Source organism: Hyla sarda, unplaced genomic scaffold (assembly GCF_029499605.1).
Source record: "Hyla sarda isolate aHylSar1 unplaced genomic scaffold, aHylSar1.hap1 scaffold_423, whole genome shotgun sequence".
NCBI classification, from domain to species: Eukaryota; Metazoa; Chordata; class Amphibia; order Anura; family Hylidae; genus Hyla; species Hyla sarda.
This window is the reverse complement of record NW_026610438.1, coordinates 21924-44000: the sequence shown is the minus strand read 5'-3', so window position 1 is coordinate 44000 and position 22077 is coordinate 21924. Positions and strand designations below refer to the sequence as shown.

The 22077-nt window shown below is 44.1% G+C and overlaps 1 protein-coding gene across 10 annotated transcripts in view; it reads right to left on the bottom strand.

The window, feature by feature from the left end:
- Window positions 1-22077, bottom strand: part of BAIAP2 (BAR/IMD domain containing adaptor protein 2) — a gene marked incomplete at its 5' end in the record, with an annotated part of 75848 nt that overhangs the window by 37948 nt on the left and 15823 nt on the right. For 2 of the 10 annotated variants that reach the window (XM_056553876.1, XM_056553873.1), the window contains 2 exon segments: window positions 6013-6050; window positions 7612-7710. In XM_056553876.1, coding sequence (XP_056409851.1) covers window positions 6013-6050; window positions 7612-7710 — 137 coding nt within the window. 10 annotated transcript variants of the gene reach the window in all.

Genomic DNA, 22077 nt, shown 5'->3' with positions numbered 1-22077 from the left:
GGGGATGGGAGGGGTCACCGCTAGAGAGGGAGGGGGGTATGGGAGGGGTCACCGCTAGAGAGGGAGGGGGGTATGGGAGGGGTCACCGCTAGAGAGGGAGGGGGGTGGGAAGGGTCACCGCTAGAGAAGGGGGAGGATGGGATTGGTCACCGCTAGAGAGGGAGGGGGGATGGGAGGCGTCACCGCTAGTGAGGGAGGGGAGGAGTCACCGCTAGTGAGGGAGGGGGGATGGGAGGGGTCAGCGCTAGAGAGGGAGGGGGGATGGGAGGGGTCACCGCTAGAGAGGGAGGGGGATGGGAGGGGTCAAGGCTAGAGAGGGAGAGAGGATGGGAGGGGTCACCGCTAGAGAGGGAGGGGTCACCGCTAGAGAGGGAGGGGGGATGGGAGGGGTCACCGCTAGAGAGGGAGGGGGGATGGGAAGGGTCACCGCTAGAGAGGGAGGGGGGATGGGAAGGGTCACCGCTAGAGAGGGAGGGGGGATGGGAGGGGTCACCGCTAGAGAGGGAGGAGGATGGGAGGGGTCACCGCTAGTGAGGGAGGAGGATTGGGGGGGGGGGGGGGGTCAATGCTACAATGAGTGGTTGCTAGGGATACACTGCCTAACAACCAGAGTTCTTGTCAGACATAATTGCTGAGCTGGACAGGAAGGGGAGAAAACCTCTGCAGAGGAGAAGCGTTGCAGCCCATGGCAACCAATCAGATCACTTATTTTAAAAAGGCCTCTGAATTAGAAGTGATCTGATTGGTTGCTATGGGGAACGGCCCCCCCCCCCCCTTCCTCTGCACAGGCTGTGATTTTATTCACCATCTCTGGGGTCGTCTGATAAACATCATGGGAGGTGGAGGACCCCTTTATAAATAAAACTCGACATCCGTAAGATCCGTCCATCTTATGAGAGGAGCCATGGGGGCCCCATCTCCTATAGAAGGGGGATCCTGGACTTTGTGGCCCTCACATATGGAAAAGATCATAGAAGGGTCCGAGATACCTCATCCTAAAGTAATGGAGAACCTGGGAGGGGGCCACACAAGGGGCACTAATGGGGGGGATGACTTATGGGGGGGGGGGGGAGACTAATGGGGGGGATGACTTTTGGGGGGGGGGGGGGGAGACTAATGGGGGGGTGGGACTAAGTTAAGGGGAGACTAACTGGTGAAGCCCTTGTGGACAGCCCACCCCCTCCCATATAGCAGAGCGGCCCGTCAGATCTCCCTTCTGGCAGAATATGGCTTTAAATGTGCAATTTTAGAGATTTTTTTATTTCAAGATTCAGAAGGAATCCAAAACAGCCCCGAGCCGAGAATAAAAACCGTCCCTCAACAAACACCCTGAGTCCGTCACGTATAAGAGACCCACCCCCAGGTCCATCACCTATAAGAGACCCACCTCCAGGTCCGTCACCAGGCCCCACCCCCAGGTCCATCACCTATAAGAGACCCACCCCCAGGTCAGTCACCTATAAGAGACCCACCCCCAGGTCCATCACCTATAAGAGACCCACCCCCAGGTCCGTCACGTATAAGAGACCCACCCCCAGGTCCATCACCTATAAGAGACCCACCCCCCCAGGTCCGTCACCAGGTCCCACCCCCAGGTCCATCACCTATAAGAGACCCACCCCCAGGTCCGTCACCTATAAGAGACCCACGCCCAGGTCCGTCACCTATAAGAGACCCACGCCCAGGTCCGTCACCAGGACCCACCCCCAGGTCCATCACCTATAAGAGACCCACCCCCAGGTCCGTCACGTATAAGAGACCCACCCCCAGGTCCATCACCTATAAGAGACCCACGCCCAGGTCCATCACCTATAAGAGACCCACGCCCAGGTCAGTCACCTATAAGAGACCCACCCCCAGGTCCATCACCTATAAGAGACCCACACTCAGGTCAGTCACCTATAAGAGACCCACCCCCAGGTCCGTCACCTATAAGAGACCCACCCTCAGGTCCGTCACCTATAAGAGACCCACGTAAATGTGTGCATCTATGTATGACTGAGGTATACACATCCCTCAGTGCACACTATAAAACACCTGTGACTATGGGGATGTGGATATATAGTGGATCCTGGGCCGATGTCGGGGATGTGGATATATAGTGAATCCTGGGCCGATCTCAGGGGATGTGGATATATAGTGGATCCTGGGCCAATCTTAGTATTGTGGATATATAGTGGATCCTGGGCCTATCTTAGTATTGTGGATATATAGTGGATCCTGGGCCAATCTTAGTATTGTGGATATATAGTGGATCCTGGGCCAATCTTAGTATTGTGGATATATAGTGGATCCTGGGCCTATCTTAGGGATGCGGATATATAGTGTACCCTGGGCCAATCTTGGGGTTGTGGATATATAGTGGATCCTGGGCAAATCTTAGTATTGTGGATATATAGTGGATCCTGGGCCTATCTTAGTATTGTGGATATATAGTGGATCCTGGGCCTATCTTAGTATTGTGGATATATAGTGGATCCTGGGCCTATTTTAGGGATGCGGATATATAGTGGATCCTGGGCCTATCTTAGGGATGCGGATATATAGTGGATCCTGGGCCTATCTTAGGGTTGTGGATATATAGTGGATCCTGGGCCAATCTTAGTATTGTGGATATATAGTGGATCCTGGGCCTATCTTAGGGATGCGGATATATAGTGGACCCTGGGCCGATCTTAGGATTGTGGATATATAGTGGATCCTGGGTCGATCTTAGGGTTGTGGATATATAGTGGATCCTGGTCCGATCTGGGGATGTGGATATATAGTGGATCCTGGGCTGGTCTCGGGGTTGTGGATATATAGTGGATCCTGGGCTGATGTCGGGGTTGTGGATATATAGTGGATCCTGGGCTGATGTCGGGGTTGTGGATATATAGTGGATCCTGGGCCGATCTTTGGGTTGTGGATATATAGTGGATCCTAGGCTGGTCTCTGGGTTGTGGATATACAGCGGATCCTGAGCAGATCTTGGGGTTGTGGATATATAGTGGATCCTGGGCTGATGTCGGGGTTGTGGATATATAGTGGATCCTGGGCCGGTCTCGGGGTTGTGGATATATAGTGGATCCTGGGCCGGTCTCGGGGTTGTGGATATATAGTGGATCCTGGGCCGATCTTTGGGTTGTGGATATATAGTGGATCCTAGGCTGGTCTCGGGGTTGTGGATATATAGTGGATCCTGGGCTGATCTTAGGGTTGTGGATATATAGTGGATCCTGGGCCGATGTCGGGGTTGTGGATTATATAGTGGATCCTGGGCCGATGTCGGGGTTGTGGATTATATAGTGGATCCTGGGCCGATGTCGGGGTTGTGGATATATAGTGGATCCTGGGCCGATGTCGGGGTTGTGGATATATAGTGGATCCTGGGCTGATGTCGGGGTTGTGGATATATAGTGGATCCTGGGCAGATCTTGGGGTTGTGGATATATAGTGGATCCTGGGCTGATGTCGGGGTTGTGGATATATAGTGGGTCCTGGGCCGATCTTAGGGTTGTGGATATATAGTGGATCCTGGGCCGATGTCGGGGTTGTGGATATATAGTGGATCAGGGGCCGATGTCGGGGTTGTGGATATATAGTGGATCCTGGGCTGATGTCGGGTTGTGGATATATAGTGGATCCTGGGCTGATGTCGGGGTTGTGGATATATAGTGGATCCTGGGCCGATCTTAGGGTTTTGGATATATAGTGGATCCTGGGCCGATGTCGGGGTTGTGGATATATAGTGGATCCTGGGCCGATTTTGGGGATGTGGATATATAGTGGATCCTGGGCCGATGTCGGGGTTGTGGATATATAGTGGATCCTGGGCCGATTTTGGGGATGTGGATATATAGTGGATCTTGGGGTTGTAGATATATAGTGGATCCTAGGCTGGTCTCAGGGTTGTGGATATATAGTGGATCCTGGGCCGATCTTGGGGTTGTAGATACATAGTGGATCCTAGGCTGGTCTCAGGGTTGTGGATATATAGCGGATCCTGGGCCGATCTTGGGTCATATCTTCTCCCATCACATCCAAGGTCACACAAGATGCTGTGGTTTCCTCCATTCTGGGTGGGTGACCTCATAGCTCTGTACATCACTGATGCCTTATGGGGGGAGAAGTATATAAACAGACTTTCCCACAACGCACTGCTCCGGAACCCAGGATCTCAGCACTTTGGATGTGACTGAAGGAAAAAAGACCCAACGTAGCCCAAGATGGATGACACAAAATTAGTTATCGTAGGTTCACATGCAAAAACCATGCGAAAAATAATACAAAACGCCCCTAAAAAGTGCAGATCCACCTCCCATTGACTTCAATAGGACATGTTAAAAAAAAAAATAGCGCAACAGTTTGGAGTTTTTTTTTGCCCCTTGGTGTTTACATAGACTTCAGATAGGACAAAACAGTGACAAAAGCAGTAACAGTCCCTGATGTCCCACGACACGGGCGGAGGAAGCAATATCCCCACCCCGGACCCTCCCCCACAGACCTCGAAAATAAAGTCTCCGTACACCCCATAAAAACTGGTATAAAATGTCCACGGCGGTAGAGAACTTCTTTATGTTCAGTAATTACAGATAGACTTTGGCAAATGTCTGCTCTGAAAACGACAGCGACAGGAGGAGAAAAATAAAAAAAAACTTCAGCGAGTCACACCAGGATAGCCCAGGCGCCGGCGTGACCTCCAGTCCCTGCTTTACATTACAGCGTAGATCCCTCCAGCAACTCAATGGACTGAGGGAGGAATCCAAAAGACCTAGAAAATCAATTCCGGTGTTAAAAAAAAAAAAAAAAAAAAAAAAAAAGTGAACAGAAATTTTCCAAGAAAATGGTGGAAACATAAAATAAATAAAATAGTAAAAGCGGAAAGATAAAGGGCGAAAGTTCTTCAAAGCAGCGGTGGCCGTGTCTGTGCCCCTCACACAGTGGAGATCATTGTCCCATTGCTGCTGTGAAATAAAAAAAAAGAGCAAAAAGAGGAAACTGCCGAGATGTACAATAAATAAATAAATATATATATATATAGTGAAGGACGACATCACCAGACGATGGAGCAGACGCTGCAGTATCTCTTATATACGGGATCCAAACGACAACAGACACACAGGAAAACTATATAGAGAAAAAAATATATATAAAAATACAGGATAGATGGGAGAGGAGCTCCTCGGGGGCCGGCTCTGTCCTTCCGAGTCACATGGTCTATTCCAGCACAACCCACAAGGATCACTACGCAGCCTCATTACTTCTCAGAGCAGTTTACAGCATTTTATTTAGGGTGTATTCACACGACACTGCAAGAAATCCACCGGGCGGCGGAAAATACGCTGCACATGCACAGCGTATATCCCACCGCCCGGCTTTCTCACAGTGTCATCTCCGCTGCGCATGCGCTGTGTGGGATCCTAAAGACATTTTTTGTTTCGGGTTTGCACCACAAACAGAAAATCCAAAGCCATCATCTCCGCACGCCCCGCAGCCACCAGAGGGGGCAACTCTTTGGTACTTACACCCCCTTACTATGACATTTACCCAAAATGAATGACCAAACAGGCACAGAGGACCTGCCGGATTGGTTGTCTCTCCTCGCTCGTACCGTTTTATGCATAAAAAAAGAAAATTATGAAAACAATCAACATTGAAGCCGATGAGTCCTGCGCATTAGAAAACCGGCTCACGGACAGTTTCCGGGCATTTAGTTTTTATTTTTATTATTTTTTTTATCATTTCTTTTTAAAAAATAAAAAAAGGACATTTTTTTTAAACTGCACAAAATAAAACAAATCGGAAAGTAAGTAAAATAAACAAAAACAGCAAAACGGGTCATCAAAAGATCTTAGAATTTCCTGGAATCGACTGATTCGGCCCCAGAGTTTCAGCTTTAGTTGTTAAGACTTTTCAGAGTGTCTACACCGCCCCCCCATGGCCATAAAAGATACTGCAGGTGACGGACAGATAAAACATGCAGCACTACACGGATGAGACAATACAAAGAGGGAGGGGAGGGCGCCATACCTGTTTGTGGGACGCGCTGCCCCGTAGTCATCTAAACCCTAAAAGGGGAGGGGAAAAAAACAACATTCAGAATTAGTGACAGGTTCCTATTCCTTTAATTATAGGAGGCGGGGTTAATCACTGATAATTAGCATATTAACGCAGAGGGCAGAGGGCTGCGCGGCAGAGCCGTCTGTGCGGGAGGGCTGTGCGGCAGAGCCGTCTGTGCGGGTGGGCTGCACGGCACAGCCGTCTGTGCGGGAGGGCTGCGCGGCAGAGCCGTCTGTGCGGGAGGGTTGCGCGGCAGAGCCGTCTGTGCGGGAGGGCAATGATGATGATCTAGGAGAAGCAGCAGGGACATTGCGGAGGCAGAATGTTGTCAGATGTGAGAACTTCCACCAGAAATCCTACCTAAGGCTCCGGCCGCCGAGCAGCTTTACCCCGGATTATAAGCTTATTACAGGCAGATCCGCCATGATGAAGGCAGAGAATCGAGGCTGGAGGAGGGGCGGTTGACTGGAAGCTCCATACTGTGGCCCTCAGCAAAACTACAGACGGGCATCAACTTTATCACTAATTGTACACAGCAGGCAGGGTCCGGTAAGAGGAGGCACAGCAGGGTCCGGTAAGCGGAGGCACAGCAGGGTCCGGTAAGCGGAGGCACAGCAGGGTCCGGTAAGAGGAGGCACAGCAGGGTCCGGTAAGAGGAGGCACAGCAGGGTCCGGTAAGAGGAGGCACAGCAGGGTCCGGTAAGAGGAGGCACAGCAGGGTCCGGTAAGAGGAGGCACAGCAGGGTCCGGTAAGAGGAGGCACAGCAGGGTCCGGTAAGAGGAGGCACAGCAGGGTCCGGTAAGAGGAGGCACAGCAGGGTCCGGTAAGAGGAGGCACAGCAGGGTCCGGTAAGAGGAGGCACAGCAGGGTCCGGTAAGCGGAGGCACAGCAGGGTCCGGTAAGCGGAGGCACAGCAGGGTCCGGTAAGCGGAGGCACAGCAGGGTCCGGTAAGCGGAGGCACAGCAGGGTCCATTAAGCGGAGGCACAGCAGGGTCCGGTAAGCGGAGGCACAGCAGGGTCCATTAAGCGGAGGCACAGCAGGGTCCGGTAAGCGGAGGCACAGCAGGGTCCGGTAAGCGGAGGCACAGCAGGGTCCGGAAAGCGGAGGCACAGCAGGGTCCGGAAAGCGGAGGCACAGCAGGGTACGGTAAGCGGAGGCACAGCAGGGTACGGTAAGCGGAGGCACAGCAGGGTACGGTAAGCGGAGGCACAGCAGGGTCCGGTAAGAGGAGGACCATCGACCGCTGACAAGGGAGGAAGAGGCCACTTTCCTATGCTGGGGTGAGTCTCCCACCTCATTGTTCTGCTCGACAGGACCGAGCCATTACAGAGTGGGGGAGATTTCTGGTGGAAGTTATGGTGGAGCTCAGTCCACTGCAGTAGAGCTGAATGTTTGAGTCTCCTTTGTGCCCGGATCGTATTGTTTATGGGTCTCACGTCTGGGTAAATGAAGGGTGAGTGGACCCATGAACCTACGATACAGTCACCGCCGGGGTACAAAGAGCCGCGACCTCAAACAGTGAAGGTCAGGAGCCAAGCGGAGGAGCCCCACACGAGACCAACTTACGGGTGAAGACCTCCTACAAGGTTTGTACAGTCCAGGTGACTGTGGGCACAGAAAGCTGGCGCTCTTGTTTATTGTGTACCCGTAGGGCACTAAGTATGCCTATAAATAAGGAACACACATGGCTATGGAGAGCAGCGAGGAAGGACACACAGGGTTAACGTCTATAAACATTCTGCACATTACTTCATTACAACAAGAAAATACAGCGCCGCCCCCTGCATCAGGTCATTTGCGGTAATACAATTCTGCTCCATTAACTTCAATAGAACAGAAGGTCCTCAGTGATCTATCCTGGTGTCATATACATTAGATGATCACAGGTAATATACAGAGGTGTAGAAGGTCCTCAGTGATCTATCCTGGTGTCATATACATTAGATGATCACAGGTAATATACAGAGGTGTAGAAGGTCCTCAGTGATCTATCCTGGTGTCATATACATTAGATGATCAGGTAATATACAGGAGGTGTAGAAGGTCCTCAGTGATCTATCCTGGTGTCATATACATTAGATGATCACAGGTAATATACAGGAGGTGTAGAAGGTCCTCAGTGATCTATCCTGGTGTCATACATTAGATGATCACAGGTAATATACAGAGGTGTAGAAGATCCTCAGTGATCTATCCTGGTGTCATATACATTAGATGATCACAGGTAATATACAGAGGTGTAGAAGGTCCTCAGTGATCTATCCTGGTGTCATATACATTAGATGATCACAGGTAATATACAGGAGGTGTAGAAGGTCCTCAGTGATCTATCCTGGTGTCATATACATTAGATGATCACAGGTAATATACAGAGGTGTAGAAGGTCCTCAGTGATCTATCCTGGTGTCATATACATTAGATGATCACAGGTAATATACAGAGGTGTAGAAGGTCCTCAGTGATCTATCCTGGTGTCATATACATTAGATGATCAGGTAATATACAGAGGTGTAGAAGGTCCTCAGTGATCTATCCTGGTGTCATATACATTAGATGATCAGGTAATATACAGGAGGTGTAGAAGGTCCTCAGTGATCTATCCTGGTGTCATATACATTAGATGATCAGGTAATATACAGGAGGTGTAGAAGGTCCTCAGTGATCTATCCTGGTGTCATATACATTAGATGATCACAGGTAATATACAGAGGTGTAGAAGGTCCTCAGTGATCTATCCTGGTGTCATATACATTAGATGATCACAGGTAATATACAGAGGTGTAGAAGGTCCTCAGTGATCTATCCTGGTGTCATATACATTAGATGATCAGGTAATATACAGAGGTGTAGAAGGTCCTCAGTGATCTATCCTGGTGTCATATACATTAGATGATCAGGTAATATACAGGAGGTGTAGAAGGTCCTCAGTGATCTATCCTGGTGTCATATACATTAGATGATCACAGGTAATATACAGAGGTGTAGAAGGTCCTCAGTGATCTATCCTGGTGTCATATACATTAGATGATCAGGTAATATACAGAGGTGTAGAAGGTCCTCAGTGATCTATCCTGGTGTCATATACATTAGATGATCACAGGTAATATACAGGAGGTGTAGAAGGTCCTCAGTGATCTATCCTGGTGTCATATACATTAGATGATCACAGGTAATATACAGAGGTGTAGAAGGTCCTCAGTGATCTATCCTGGTGTCATATACATTAGATGATCAGGTGAAGGTCCTCAGTGATCTATCCTGGTGTCATATACATTAGATGATCACAGGTAATATACAGAGGTGTAGAAGGTCCTCAGTGATCTATCCTGGTGTCATATACATTAGATGATCACAGGTAATATACAGAGGTGTAGAAGGTCCTCAGTGATCTATCCTGGTGTCATATACATTAGATGATCAGGTAATATACAGAGGTGTAGAAGGTCCTCAGTGATCTATCCTGGTGTCATATACATTAGATGATCAGGTAATATACAGAGGTGTAGAAGGTCCTCAGTGATCTATCCTGGTGTCATATACATTAGATGATCAGGTAATATACAGAGGTGTAGAAGGTCCTCAGTGATCTATCCTGGTGTCATATACATTAGATGATCAGGTAATATACAGGAGGTGTAGAAGGTCCTCAGTGATCTATCCTGGTGTCATATACATTAGATGATCAGGTAATATACAGAGGTGTAGAAGGTCCTCAGTGATCTATCCTGGTGTCATATACATTAGATGATCACAGGTAATATACAGAGGTGTAGAAGGTCCTCAGTGATCTATCCTGGTGTCATATACATTAGATGATCACAGGTAATATACAGAGGTGTAGAAGGTCCTCAGTGATCTATCCTGGTGTCATATACATTAGATGATCAGGTAATATACAGAGGTGTAGAAGGTCCTCAGTGATCTATCCTGGTGTCATATACATTAGATGATCACAGGTAATATACAGAGGTGTAGAAGGTCCTCAGTGATCTATCCTGGTGTCATATACATTAGATGATCAGGTAATATACAGAGGTGTAGAAGGTCCTCAGTGATCTATCCTGGTGTCATATACATTAGATGATCAGGTAATATACAGAGGTGTAGAAGGTCCTCAGTGATCTATCCTGGTGTCATATACATTAGATGATCAGGTAATATACAGAGGTGTAGAAGGTCCTCAGTGATCTATCCTGGTGTCATATACATTAGATGATCACAGGTAATATACAGAGGTGTAGAAGGTCCTCAGTGATCTATCCTGGTGTCATATACATTAGATGATCACAGGTAATATACAGAGGTGTAGAAGGTCCTCAGTGATCTATCCTGGTGTCATATACATTAGATGATCACAGGTAATATACAGAGGTGTAGAAGGTCCTCAGTGATCTATCCTGGTGTCATATACATTAGATGATCACAGGTAATATACAGAGGTGTAGAAGGTCCTCAGTGATCTATCCTGGTGTCATATACATTAGATGATCACAGGTAATATACAGGAGGTGTAGAAGGTCCTCAGTGATCTATCCTGGTGTCATATACATTAGATGATCACAGGTAATATACAGGAGGTGTAGAAGGTCCTCAGTGATCTATCCTGGTGTCATATACATTAGATGATCACAGGTAATATACAGAGGTGTAGAAGGTCCTCAGTGATCTATCCTGGTGTCATATACATTAGATGATCAGGTAATATACAGAGGTGTAGAAGGTCCTCAGTGATCTATCCTGGTGTCATATACATTAGATGATCACAGGTAATATACAGAGGTGTAGAAGGTCCTCAGTGATCTATCCTGGTGTCATATACATTAGATGATCACAGGTAATATACAGAGGTGTAGAAGGTCCTCAGTGATCTATCCTGGTGTCATATACATTAGATGATCACAGGTAATATACAGAGGTGTAGAAGGTCCTCAGTGATCTATCCTGGTGTCATATACATTAGATGATCACAGGTAATATACAGAGGTGTAGAAGGTCCTCAGTGATCTATCCTGGTGTCATATACATTAGATGATCACAGGTAATATACAGAGGTGTAGAAGGTCCTCAGTGATCTATCCTGGTGTCATATACATTAGATGATCACAGGTAATATACAGAGGTGTAGAAGGTCCTCAGTGATCTATCCTGGTGTCATATACATTAGATGATCACAGGTAATATACAGAGGTGTAGAAGGTCCTCAGTGATCTATCCTGGTGTCATATACATTAGATGATCACAGGTAATATACAGAGGTGTAGAAGGTCCTCAGTGATCTATCCTGGTGTCATATACATTAGATGATCACAGGTAATATACAGAGGTGTAGAAGGTCCTCAGTGATCTATCCTGGTGTCATATACATTAGATGATCACAGGTAATATACAGAGGTGTAGAAGGTCCTCAGTGATCTATCCTGGTGTCATATACATTAGATGATCACAGGTAATATACAGAGGTGTAGAAGGTCCTCAGTGATCTATCCTGGTGTCATATACATTAGATGATCAGGTAATATACAGAGGTGTAGAAGGTCCTCAGTGATCTATCCTGGTGTCATATACATTAGATGATCACAGGTAATATACAGAGGTGTAGAAGGTCCTCAGTGATCTATCCTGGTGTCATATACATTAGATGATCACAGGTAATATACAGAGGTGTAGAAGGTCCTCAGTGATCTATCCTGGTGTCATATACATTAGATGATCACAGGTAATATACAGAGGTGTAGAAGGTCCTCAGTGATCTATCCTGGTGTCATATACATTAGATGATCACAGGTAATATACAGAGGTGTAGAAGGTCCTCAGTGATCTATCCTGGTGTCATATACATTAGATGATCACAGGTAATATACAGAGGTGTAGAAGGTCCTCAGTGATCTATCCTGGTGTCATATACATTAGATGATCACAGGTAATATACAGAGGTGTAGAAGGTCCTCAGTGATCTATCCTGGTGTCATATACATTAGATGATCACAGGTAATATACAGAGGTGTAGAAGGTCCTCAGTGATCTATCCTGGTGTCATATACATTAGATGATCACAGGTAATATACAGAGGTGTAGAAGGTCCTCAGTGATCTATCCTGGTGTCATATACATTAGATGATCACAGGTAATATACAGAGGTGTAGAAGGTCCTCAGTGATCTATCCTGGTGTCATATACATTAGATGATCACAGGTAATATACAGAGGTGTAGAAGGTCCTCAGTGATCTATCCTGGTGTCATATACATTAGATGATCCAGGTAATATACAGAGGTGTAGAAGGTCCTCAGTGATCTATCCTGGTGTCATATACATTAGATGATCAGGTAATATACAGAGGTGTAGAAGGTCCTCAGTGATCTATCCTGGTGTCATATACATTAGATGATCAGGTAATATACAGGAGGTGTAGAAGGTCCTCAGTGATCTATCCTGGTGTCATATACATTAGATGATCAGGTAATATACAGAGGTGTAGAAGGTCCTCAGTGATCTATCCTGGTGTCATATACATTAGATGATCAGGTAATATACAGAGGTGTAGAAGGTCCTCAGTGATCTATCCTGGTGTCATATACATTAGATGATCAGGTAATATACAGAGGTGTAGAAGGTCCTCAGTGATCTATCCTGGTGTCATATACATTAGATGATCACAGGTAATATACAGAGGTGTAGAAGGTCCTCAGTGATCTATCCTGGTGTCATATACATTAGATGATCACAGGTAATATACAGAGGTGTAGAAGGTCCTCAGTGATCTATCCTGGTGTCATATACATTAGATGATCACAGGTAATATACAGAGGTGTAGAAGGTCCTCAGTGATCTATCCTGGTGTCATATACATTAGATGATCACAGGTAATATACAGAGGTGTAGAAGGTCCTCAGTGATCTATCCTGGTGTCATATACATTAGATGATCACAGGTAATATACAGAGGTGTAGAAGGTCCTCAGTGATCTATCCTGGTGTCATATACATTAGATGATCACAGGTAATATACAGAGGTGTAGAAGGTCCTCAGTGATCTATCCTGGTGTCATATACATTAGATGATCAAGGTAATATACAGAGGTGTAGAAGGTCCTCAGTGATCTATCCTGGTGTCATATACATTAGATGATCACAGGTAATATACAGAGGTGTAGAAGGTCCTCAGTGATCTATCCTGGTGTCATATACATTAGATGATCACAGGTAATATACAGAGGTGTAGAAGGTCCTCAGTGATCTATCCTGGTGTCATATACATTAGATGATCATCAGGTAATATACAGAGGTGTAGAAGGTCCTCAGTGATCTATCCTGGTGTCATATACATTAGATGATCACAGGTAATATACAGAGGTGTAGAAGGTCCTCAGTGATCTATCCTGGTGTCATATACATTAGATGATCAGGTAATATACAGAGGTGTAGAAGGTCCTCAGTGATCTATCCTGGTGTCATATACATTAGATGATCACAGGTAATATACAGAGGTGTAGAAGGTCCTCAGTGATCTATCCTGGTGTCATATACATTAGATGATCAGGTAATATACAGAGGTGTAGAAGGTCCTCAGTGATCTATCCTGGTGTCATATACATTAGATGATCACAGGTAATATACAGAGGTGTAGAAGGTCCTCAGTGATCTATCCTGGTGTCATATACATTAGATGATCAGGTAATATACAGAGGTGTAGAAGGTCCTCAGTGATCTATCCTGGTGTCATATACATTAGATGATCACAGGTAATATACAGAGGTGTAGAAGGTCCTCAGTGATCTATCCTGGTGTCATATACATTAGATGATCACAGGTAATATACAGGAGGTGTAGAAGGTCCTCAGTGATCTATCCTGGTGTCATATACATTAGATGATCAGGTAATATACAGAGGTGTAGAAGGTCCTCAGTGATCTATCCTGGTGTCATATACATTAGATGATCACAGGTAATATACAGGAGGTGTAGAAGGTCCTCAGTGATCTATCCTGGTGTCATATACATTAGATGATCAGGTAATATACAGAGGTGTAGAAGGTCCTCAGTGATCTATCCTGGTGTCATATACATTAGATGATCACAGGTAATATACAGAGGTGTAGAAGGTCCTCAGTGATCTATCCTGGTGTCATATACATTAGATGATCACAGGTAATATACAGAGGTGTAGAAGGTCCTCAGTGATCTATCCTGGTGTCATATACATTAGATGATCACAGGTAATATACAGAGGTGTAGAAGGTCCTCAGTGATCTATCCTGGTGTCATATACATTAGATGATCAGGTAATATACAGGAGGTGTAGAAGGTCCTCAGTGATCTATCCTGGTGTCATATACATTAGATGATCACAGGTAATATACAGAGGTGTAGAAGGTCCTCAGTGATCTATCCTGGTGTCATATACATTAGATGATCACAGGTAATATACAGAGGTGTAGAAGGTCCTCAGTGATCTATCCTGGTGTCATATACATTAGATGATCAGGTAATATACAGAGGTGTAGAAGGTCCTCAGTGATCTATCCTGGTGTCATATACATTAGATGATCACAGGTAATATACAGAGGTGTAGAAGGTCCTCAGTGATCTATCCTGGTGTCATATACATTAGATGATCACAGGTAATATACAGAGGTGTAGAAGGTCCTCAGTGATCTATCCTGGTGTCATATACATTAGATGATCACAGGTAATATACAGGAGGTGTAGAAGGTCCTCAGTGATCTATCCTGGTGTCATATACATTAGATGATCACAGGTAATATACAGGAGGTGTAGAAGGTCCTCAGTGATCTATCCTGGTGTCATATACATTAGATGATCACAGGTAATATACAGAGGTGTAGAAGGTCCTCAGTGATCTATCCTGGTGTCATATACATTAGATGATCACAGGTAATATACAGAGGTGTAGAAGGTCCTCAGTGATCTATCCTGGTGTCATATACATTAGATGATCAGGTAATATACAGAGGTGTAGAAGGTCCTCAGTGATCTATCCTGGTGTCATATACATTAGATGATCACAGGTAATATACAGAGGTGTAGAAGGTCCTCAGTGATCTATCCTGGTGTCATATACATTAGATGATCACAGGTAATATACAGAGGTGTAGAAGGTCCTCAGTGATCTATCCTGGTGTCATATACATTAGATGATCACAGGTAATATACAGAGGTGTAGAAGGTCCTCAGTGATCTATCCTGGTGTCATATACATTAGATGATCACAGGTAATATACAGAGGTGTAGAAGGTCCTCAGTGATCTATCCTGGTGTCATATACATTAGATGATCAGGTAATATACAGAGGTGTAGAAGGTCCTCAGTGATCTATCCTGGTGTCATATACATTAGATGATCACAGGTAATATACAGAGGTGTAGAAGGTCCTCAGTGATCTATCCTGGTGTCATATACATTAGATGATCACAGGTAATATACAGAGGTGTAGAAGGTCCTCAGTGATCTATCCTGGTGTCATATACATTAGATGATCACAGGTAATATACAGAGGTGTAGAAGGTCCTCAGTGATCTATCCTGGTGTCATATACATTAGATGATCAGGTAATATACAGAGGTGTAGAAGGTCCTCAGTGATCTATCCTGGTGTCATATACATTAGATGATCAGGTAATATACAGAGGTGTAGAAGGTCCTCAGTGATCTATCCTGGTGTCATATACATTAGATGATCACAGGTAATATACAGAGGTGTAGAAGGTCCTCAGTGATCTATCCTGGTGTCATATACATTAGATGATCACAGGTAATATACAGAGGTGTAGAAGGTCCTCAGTGATCTATCCTGGTGTCATATACATTAGATGATCACAGGTAATATACAGAGGTGTAGAAGGTCCTCAGTGATCTATCCTGGTGTCATATACATTAGATGATCACAGGTAATATACAGAGGTGTAGAAGGTCCTCAGTGATCTATCCTGGTGTCATATACATTAGATGATCACAGGTAATATACAGGAGGTGTAGAAGGTCCTCAGTGATCTATCCTGGTGTCATATACATTAGATGATCACAGGTAATATACAGGAGGTGTAGAAGGTCCTCAGTGATCTATCCTGGTGTCATATACATTAGATGATCACAGGTAATATACAGAGGTGTAGAAGGTCCTCAGTGATCTATCCTGGTGTCATATACATTAGATGATCACAGGTAATATACGTGTAGGAAGAGTCCTCAGTGATCTATCCTGGTGTCATATACATTAGATGATCAGGTAATATACAGAGGTGTAGAAGGTCCTCAGTGATCTATCCTGGTGTCATATACATTAGATGATCAGGTAATATACAGGAGGTGTAGAAGGTCCTCAGTGATCTATCCTGGTGTCATATACATTAGATGATCACAGGTAATATACAGAGGTGTAGAAGGTCCTCAGTGATCTATCCTGGTGTCATATACATTAGATGATCACAGGTAATATACAGAGGTGTAGAAGGTCCTCAGTGATCTATCCTGGTGTCATATACATTAGATGATCAGGTAATATACAGAGGTGTAGAAGGTCCTCAGTGATCTATCCTGGTGTCATATACATTAGATGATCACAGGTAATATACAGGAGGTGTAGAAGGTCCTCAGTGATCTATCCTGGTGTCATATACATTAGATGATCAGGTAATATACAGGAGGTGTAGAAGGTCCTCAGTGATCTATCCTGGTGTCATATACATTAGATGATCACAGGTAATATACAGAGGTGTAGAAGGTCCTCAGTGATCTATCCTGGTGTCATATACATTAGATGATCAGGTAATATACAGAGGTGTAGAAGGTCCTCAGTGATCTATCCTGGTGTCATATACATTAGATGATCACAGGTAATATACAGGAGGTGTAGAAGGTCCTCAGTGATCTATCCTGGTGTCATATACATTAGATGATCACAGGTAATATACAGAGGTGTAGAAGGTCCTCAGTGATCTATCCTGGTGTCATATACATTAGATGATCAGGTAATATACAGGAGGTGTAGAAGGTCCTCAGTGATCTATCCTGGTGTCATATACATTAGATGATCACAGGTAATATACAGAGGTGTAGAAGGTCCTCAGTGATCTATCCTGGTGTCATATACATTAGATGATCACAGGTAATATACAGAGGTGTAGAAGGTCCTCAGTGATCTATCCTGGTGTCATACATTAGATGATCACAGGTAATATACAGAGGTGTAGAAGGTCCTCAGTGATCTATCCTGGTGTCATATACATTAGATGATCAGGTAATATACAGAGGTGTAGAAGGTCCTCAGTGATCTATCCTGGTGTCATATACATTAGATGATCAGGTAATATACAGAGTGTAGAAGGTCCTCAGTGATCTATCCTGGTGTCATATACATTAGATGATCACAGGTAATATACAGAGGTGTAGAAGGTCCTCAGTGATCTATCCTGGTGTCATATACATTAGATGATCACAGGTAATATACAGAGGTGTAGAAGGTCCTCAGTGATCTATCCTGGTGTCATATACATTAGATGATCAGGTAATATACAGAGGTGTAGAAGGTCCTCAGTGATCTATCCTGGTGTCATATACATTAGATGATCACAGGTAATATACAGAGGTGTAGAAGGTCCTCAGTGATCTATCCTGGTGTCATATACATTAGATGATCAGGTAATATACAGAGGTGTAGAAGGTCCTCAGTGATCTATCCTGGTGTCATATACATTAGATGATCAGGTAATATACAGAGGTGTAGAAGGTCCTCAGTGATCTATCCTGGTGTCATATACATTAGATGATCACAGGTAATATACAGAGGTGTAGAAGGTCCTCAGTGATCTATCCTGGTGTCATATACATTAGATGATCAGGTAATATACAGAGGTGTAGAAGGTCCTCAGTGATCTATCCTGGTGTCATATACATTAGATGATCAGGTAATATACAGGAGGTGTAGAAGGTCCTCAGTGATCTATCCTGGTGTCATATACATTAGATGATCACAGGTAATATACAGAGGTGTAGAAGGTCCTCAGTGATCTATCCTGGTGTCATATACATTAGATGATCACAGGTAATATACAGAGGTGTAGAAGGTCCTCAGTGATCTATCCTGGTGTCATATACATTAGATGATCACAGGTAATATACAGAGGTGTAGAAGGTCCTCAGTGATCTATCCTGGTGTCATATACATTAGATGATCAGGTAATATACAGAGGTGTAGAAGGTCCTCAGTGATCTATCCTGGTGTCATATACATTAGATGATCACAGGTAATATACAGAGGTGTAGAAGGTCCTCAGTGATCTATCCTGGTGTCATATACATTAGATGATCACAGGTAATATACAGAGGTGTAGAAGGTCCTCAGTGATCTATCCTGGTGTCATATACATTAGATGATCACAGGTAATATACAGAGGTGTAGAAGGTCCTCAGTGATCTATCCTGGTGTCATATACATTAGATGATCACAGGTAATATACAGGAGGTGTAGAAGGTCCTCAGTGATCTATCCTGGTGTCATATACATTAGATGATCACAGGTAATATACAGAGGTGTAGAAGGTCCTCAGTGATCTATCCTGGTGTCATATACATTAGATGATCACAGGTAATATACAGAGGTGTAGAAGGTCCTCAGTGATCTATCCTGGTGTCATATACATTAGATGATCACAGGTAATATACAGAGGTGTAGAAGGTCCTCAGTGATCTATCCTGGTGTCATATACATTAGATGATCACAGGTAATATACAGAGGTGTAGAAGGTCCTCAGTGATCTATCCTGGTGTCATATACATTAGATGATCACAGGTAATATACAGAGGTGTAGAAGGTCCTCAGTGATCTATCCTGGTGTCATATACATTAGATGATCACAGGTAATATACAGGAGGTGTAGAAGGTCCTCAGTGATCTATCCTGGTGTCATATACATTAGATGATCAGGTAATATACAGAGGGTGTAGAAGGTCCTCAGTGATCTATCCTGGTGTCATATACATTAGATGATCACAGGTAATATACAGAGGTGTAGAAGGTCCTCAGTGATCTATCCTGGTGTCATATACATTAGATGATCAGGTAATATACAGGAGGTGTAGAAGGTCCTCAGTGATCTATCCTGGTGTCATATACATTAGATGATCACAGGTAATATACAGGGGTGTAGAAGGTCCTCAGTGATCTATCCTGGTGTCATATACATTAGATGATCACAGGTAATATACAGGAGGTGTAGAAGGTCCTCAGTGATCTATCCTGGTGTCATATACATTAGATGATCACAGGTAATATACAGGAGGTGTAGAAGGTCCTCAGTGATCTATCCTGGTGTCATATACATTAGATGATCAGGTAATATACAGGGGTGTAGAAGGTCCTCAGTGATCTATCCTGGTGTCATATACATTAGATGATCACAGGTAATATACAGAGGTGTAGAAGGTCCTCAGTGATCTATCCTGGTGTCATATACATTAGATGATCAGGTAATATACAGGAGGTGTAGAAGGTCCTCAGTGATCTATCCTGGTGTCATATACATTAGATGATCAGGTAATATACAGGGGTGTAGAAGGTCCTCAGTGATCTATCCTGGTGTCATATACATTAGATGATCACAGGTAATATACAGAGGTGTAGAAGGTCCTCAGTGATCTATCCTGGTGTCATATACATTAGATGATCAGGTAATATACAGGAGGTGTAGAAGGTCCTCAGTGATCTATCCTGGTGTCATATACATTAGATGATCACAGGTAATATACAGAGGTGTAGAAGGTCCTCAGTGATCTATCCTGGTGTCATATACATTAGATGATCACAGGTAATATACAGAGGTGTAGAAGGTCCTCAGTGATCTATCCTGGTGTCATATACATTAGATGATCAGGTAATATACAGGAGGTGTAGAAGGTCCTCAGTGATCTATCCTGGTGTCATATACATTAGATGATCAGGTAATATACAGAGGTGTAGAAGGTCCTCAGTGATCTATCCTGGTGTCATATACATTAGATGATCACAGGTAATATACAGAGGTGTAGAAGGTCCTCAGTGATCTATCCTGGTGTCATATACATTAGATGATCACAGGTAATATACAGGAGGTGTAGAAGGTCCTCAGTGATCTATCCTGGTGTCATATACATTAGATGATCAGGTAATATACAGAGGTGTAGAAGGTCCTCAGTGATCTATCCTGGTGTCATATACATTAGATGATCAGGTAATATACAGAGGTGTAGAAGGTCCTCAGTGATCTATCCTGGTGTCATATACATTAGATGATCACAGGTAATATACAGAGGTGTAGAAGGTCCTCAGTGATCTATCCTGGTGTCATATACATTAGATGATCACAGGTAATATACAGGAGGTGTAGAAGGTCCTCAGTGATCTATCCTGGTGTCATATACATTAGATGATCACAGGTAATATACAGAGGTGTAGAAGGTCCTCAGTGATCTATCCTGGTGTCATATACATTAGATGATCAGGTAATATACAGGAGGTGTAGAAGGTCCTCAGTGATCTATCCTGGTGTCATATACATTAGATGATCACAGGTAATATACAGAGGTGTAGAAGGTCCTCAGTGATCTATCCTGGTGTCATATACATTAGATGATCACAGGTAATATACAGAGGTGTAGAAGGTCCTCAGTGATCTATCCTGGTGTCATATACATTAGATGATCACAGGTAATATACAGAGGTGTAGAAGGTCCTCAGTGATCTATCCTGGTGTCATATACATTAGATGATCACAGGTAATATACAGGAGGTGTAGAAGGTCCTCAGTGATCTATCCTGGTGTCATATACATTAGATGATCACAGGTAATATACAGAGGTGTAGAAGGTCCTCAGTGATCTATCCTGGTGTCATATACATTAGATGATCAGGTAATATACAGAGGTGTAGAAGGTCCTCAGTGATCTATCCTGGTGTCATATACATTAGATGATCACAGGTAATATACAGGAGGTGTAGAAGGTCCTCAGTGATCTATCCTGGTGTCATATACATTAGATGATCACAGGTAATATACAGAGGTGTAGAAGGTCCTCAGTGATCTATCCTGGTGTCATATACATTAGATGATCAGGTAATATACAGGAGGTGTAGAAGGTCCTCAGTGATCTATCCTGGTGTCATATACATTAGATGATCACAGGTAATATACAGAGGTGTAGAAGGTCCTCAGTGATCTATCCTGGTGTCATATACATTAGATGATCACAGGTAATATACAGAGGTGTAGAAGGTCCTCAGTGATCTATCCTGGTGTCATATACATTAGATGATCAGGTAATATACAGAGGTGTAGAAGGTCCTCAGTGATCTATCCTGGTGTCATATACATTAGATGATCAGGTAATATACAGAGGTGTAGAAGGTCCTCAGTGATCTATCCTGGTGTCATATACATTAGATGATCACAGGTAATATACAGGAGGTGTAGAAGGTCCTCAGTGATCTATCCTGGTGTCATATACATTAGATGATCACAGGTAATATACAGAGGTGTAGAAGGTCCTCAGTGATCTATCCTGGTGTCATATACATTAGATGATCACAGGTAATATACAGAGGTGTAGAAGGTCCTCAGTGATCTATCCTGGTGTCATATACATTAGATGATCAGGTAATATACAGAGGTGTAGAAGGTCCTCAGTGATCTATCCTGGTGTCATATACATTAGATGATCACAGGTAATATACAGAGGTGTAGAAGGTCCTCAGTGATCTATCCTGGTGTCATATACATTAGATGATCACAGGTAATATACAGAGGTGTAGAAGGTCCTCAGTGATCTATCCTGGTGTCATATACATTAGATGATCACAGGTAATATACAGAGGTGTAGAAGGTCCTCAGTGATCTATCCTGGTGTCATATACATTAGATGATCACAGGTAATATACAGGAGGTGTAGAAGGTCCTCAGTGATCTATCCTGGTGTCATATACATTAGATGATCACAGGTAATATACAGGAGGTGTAGAAGGTCCTCAGTGATCTATCCTGGTGT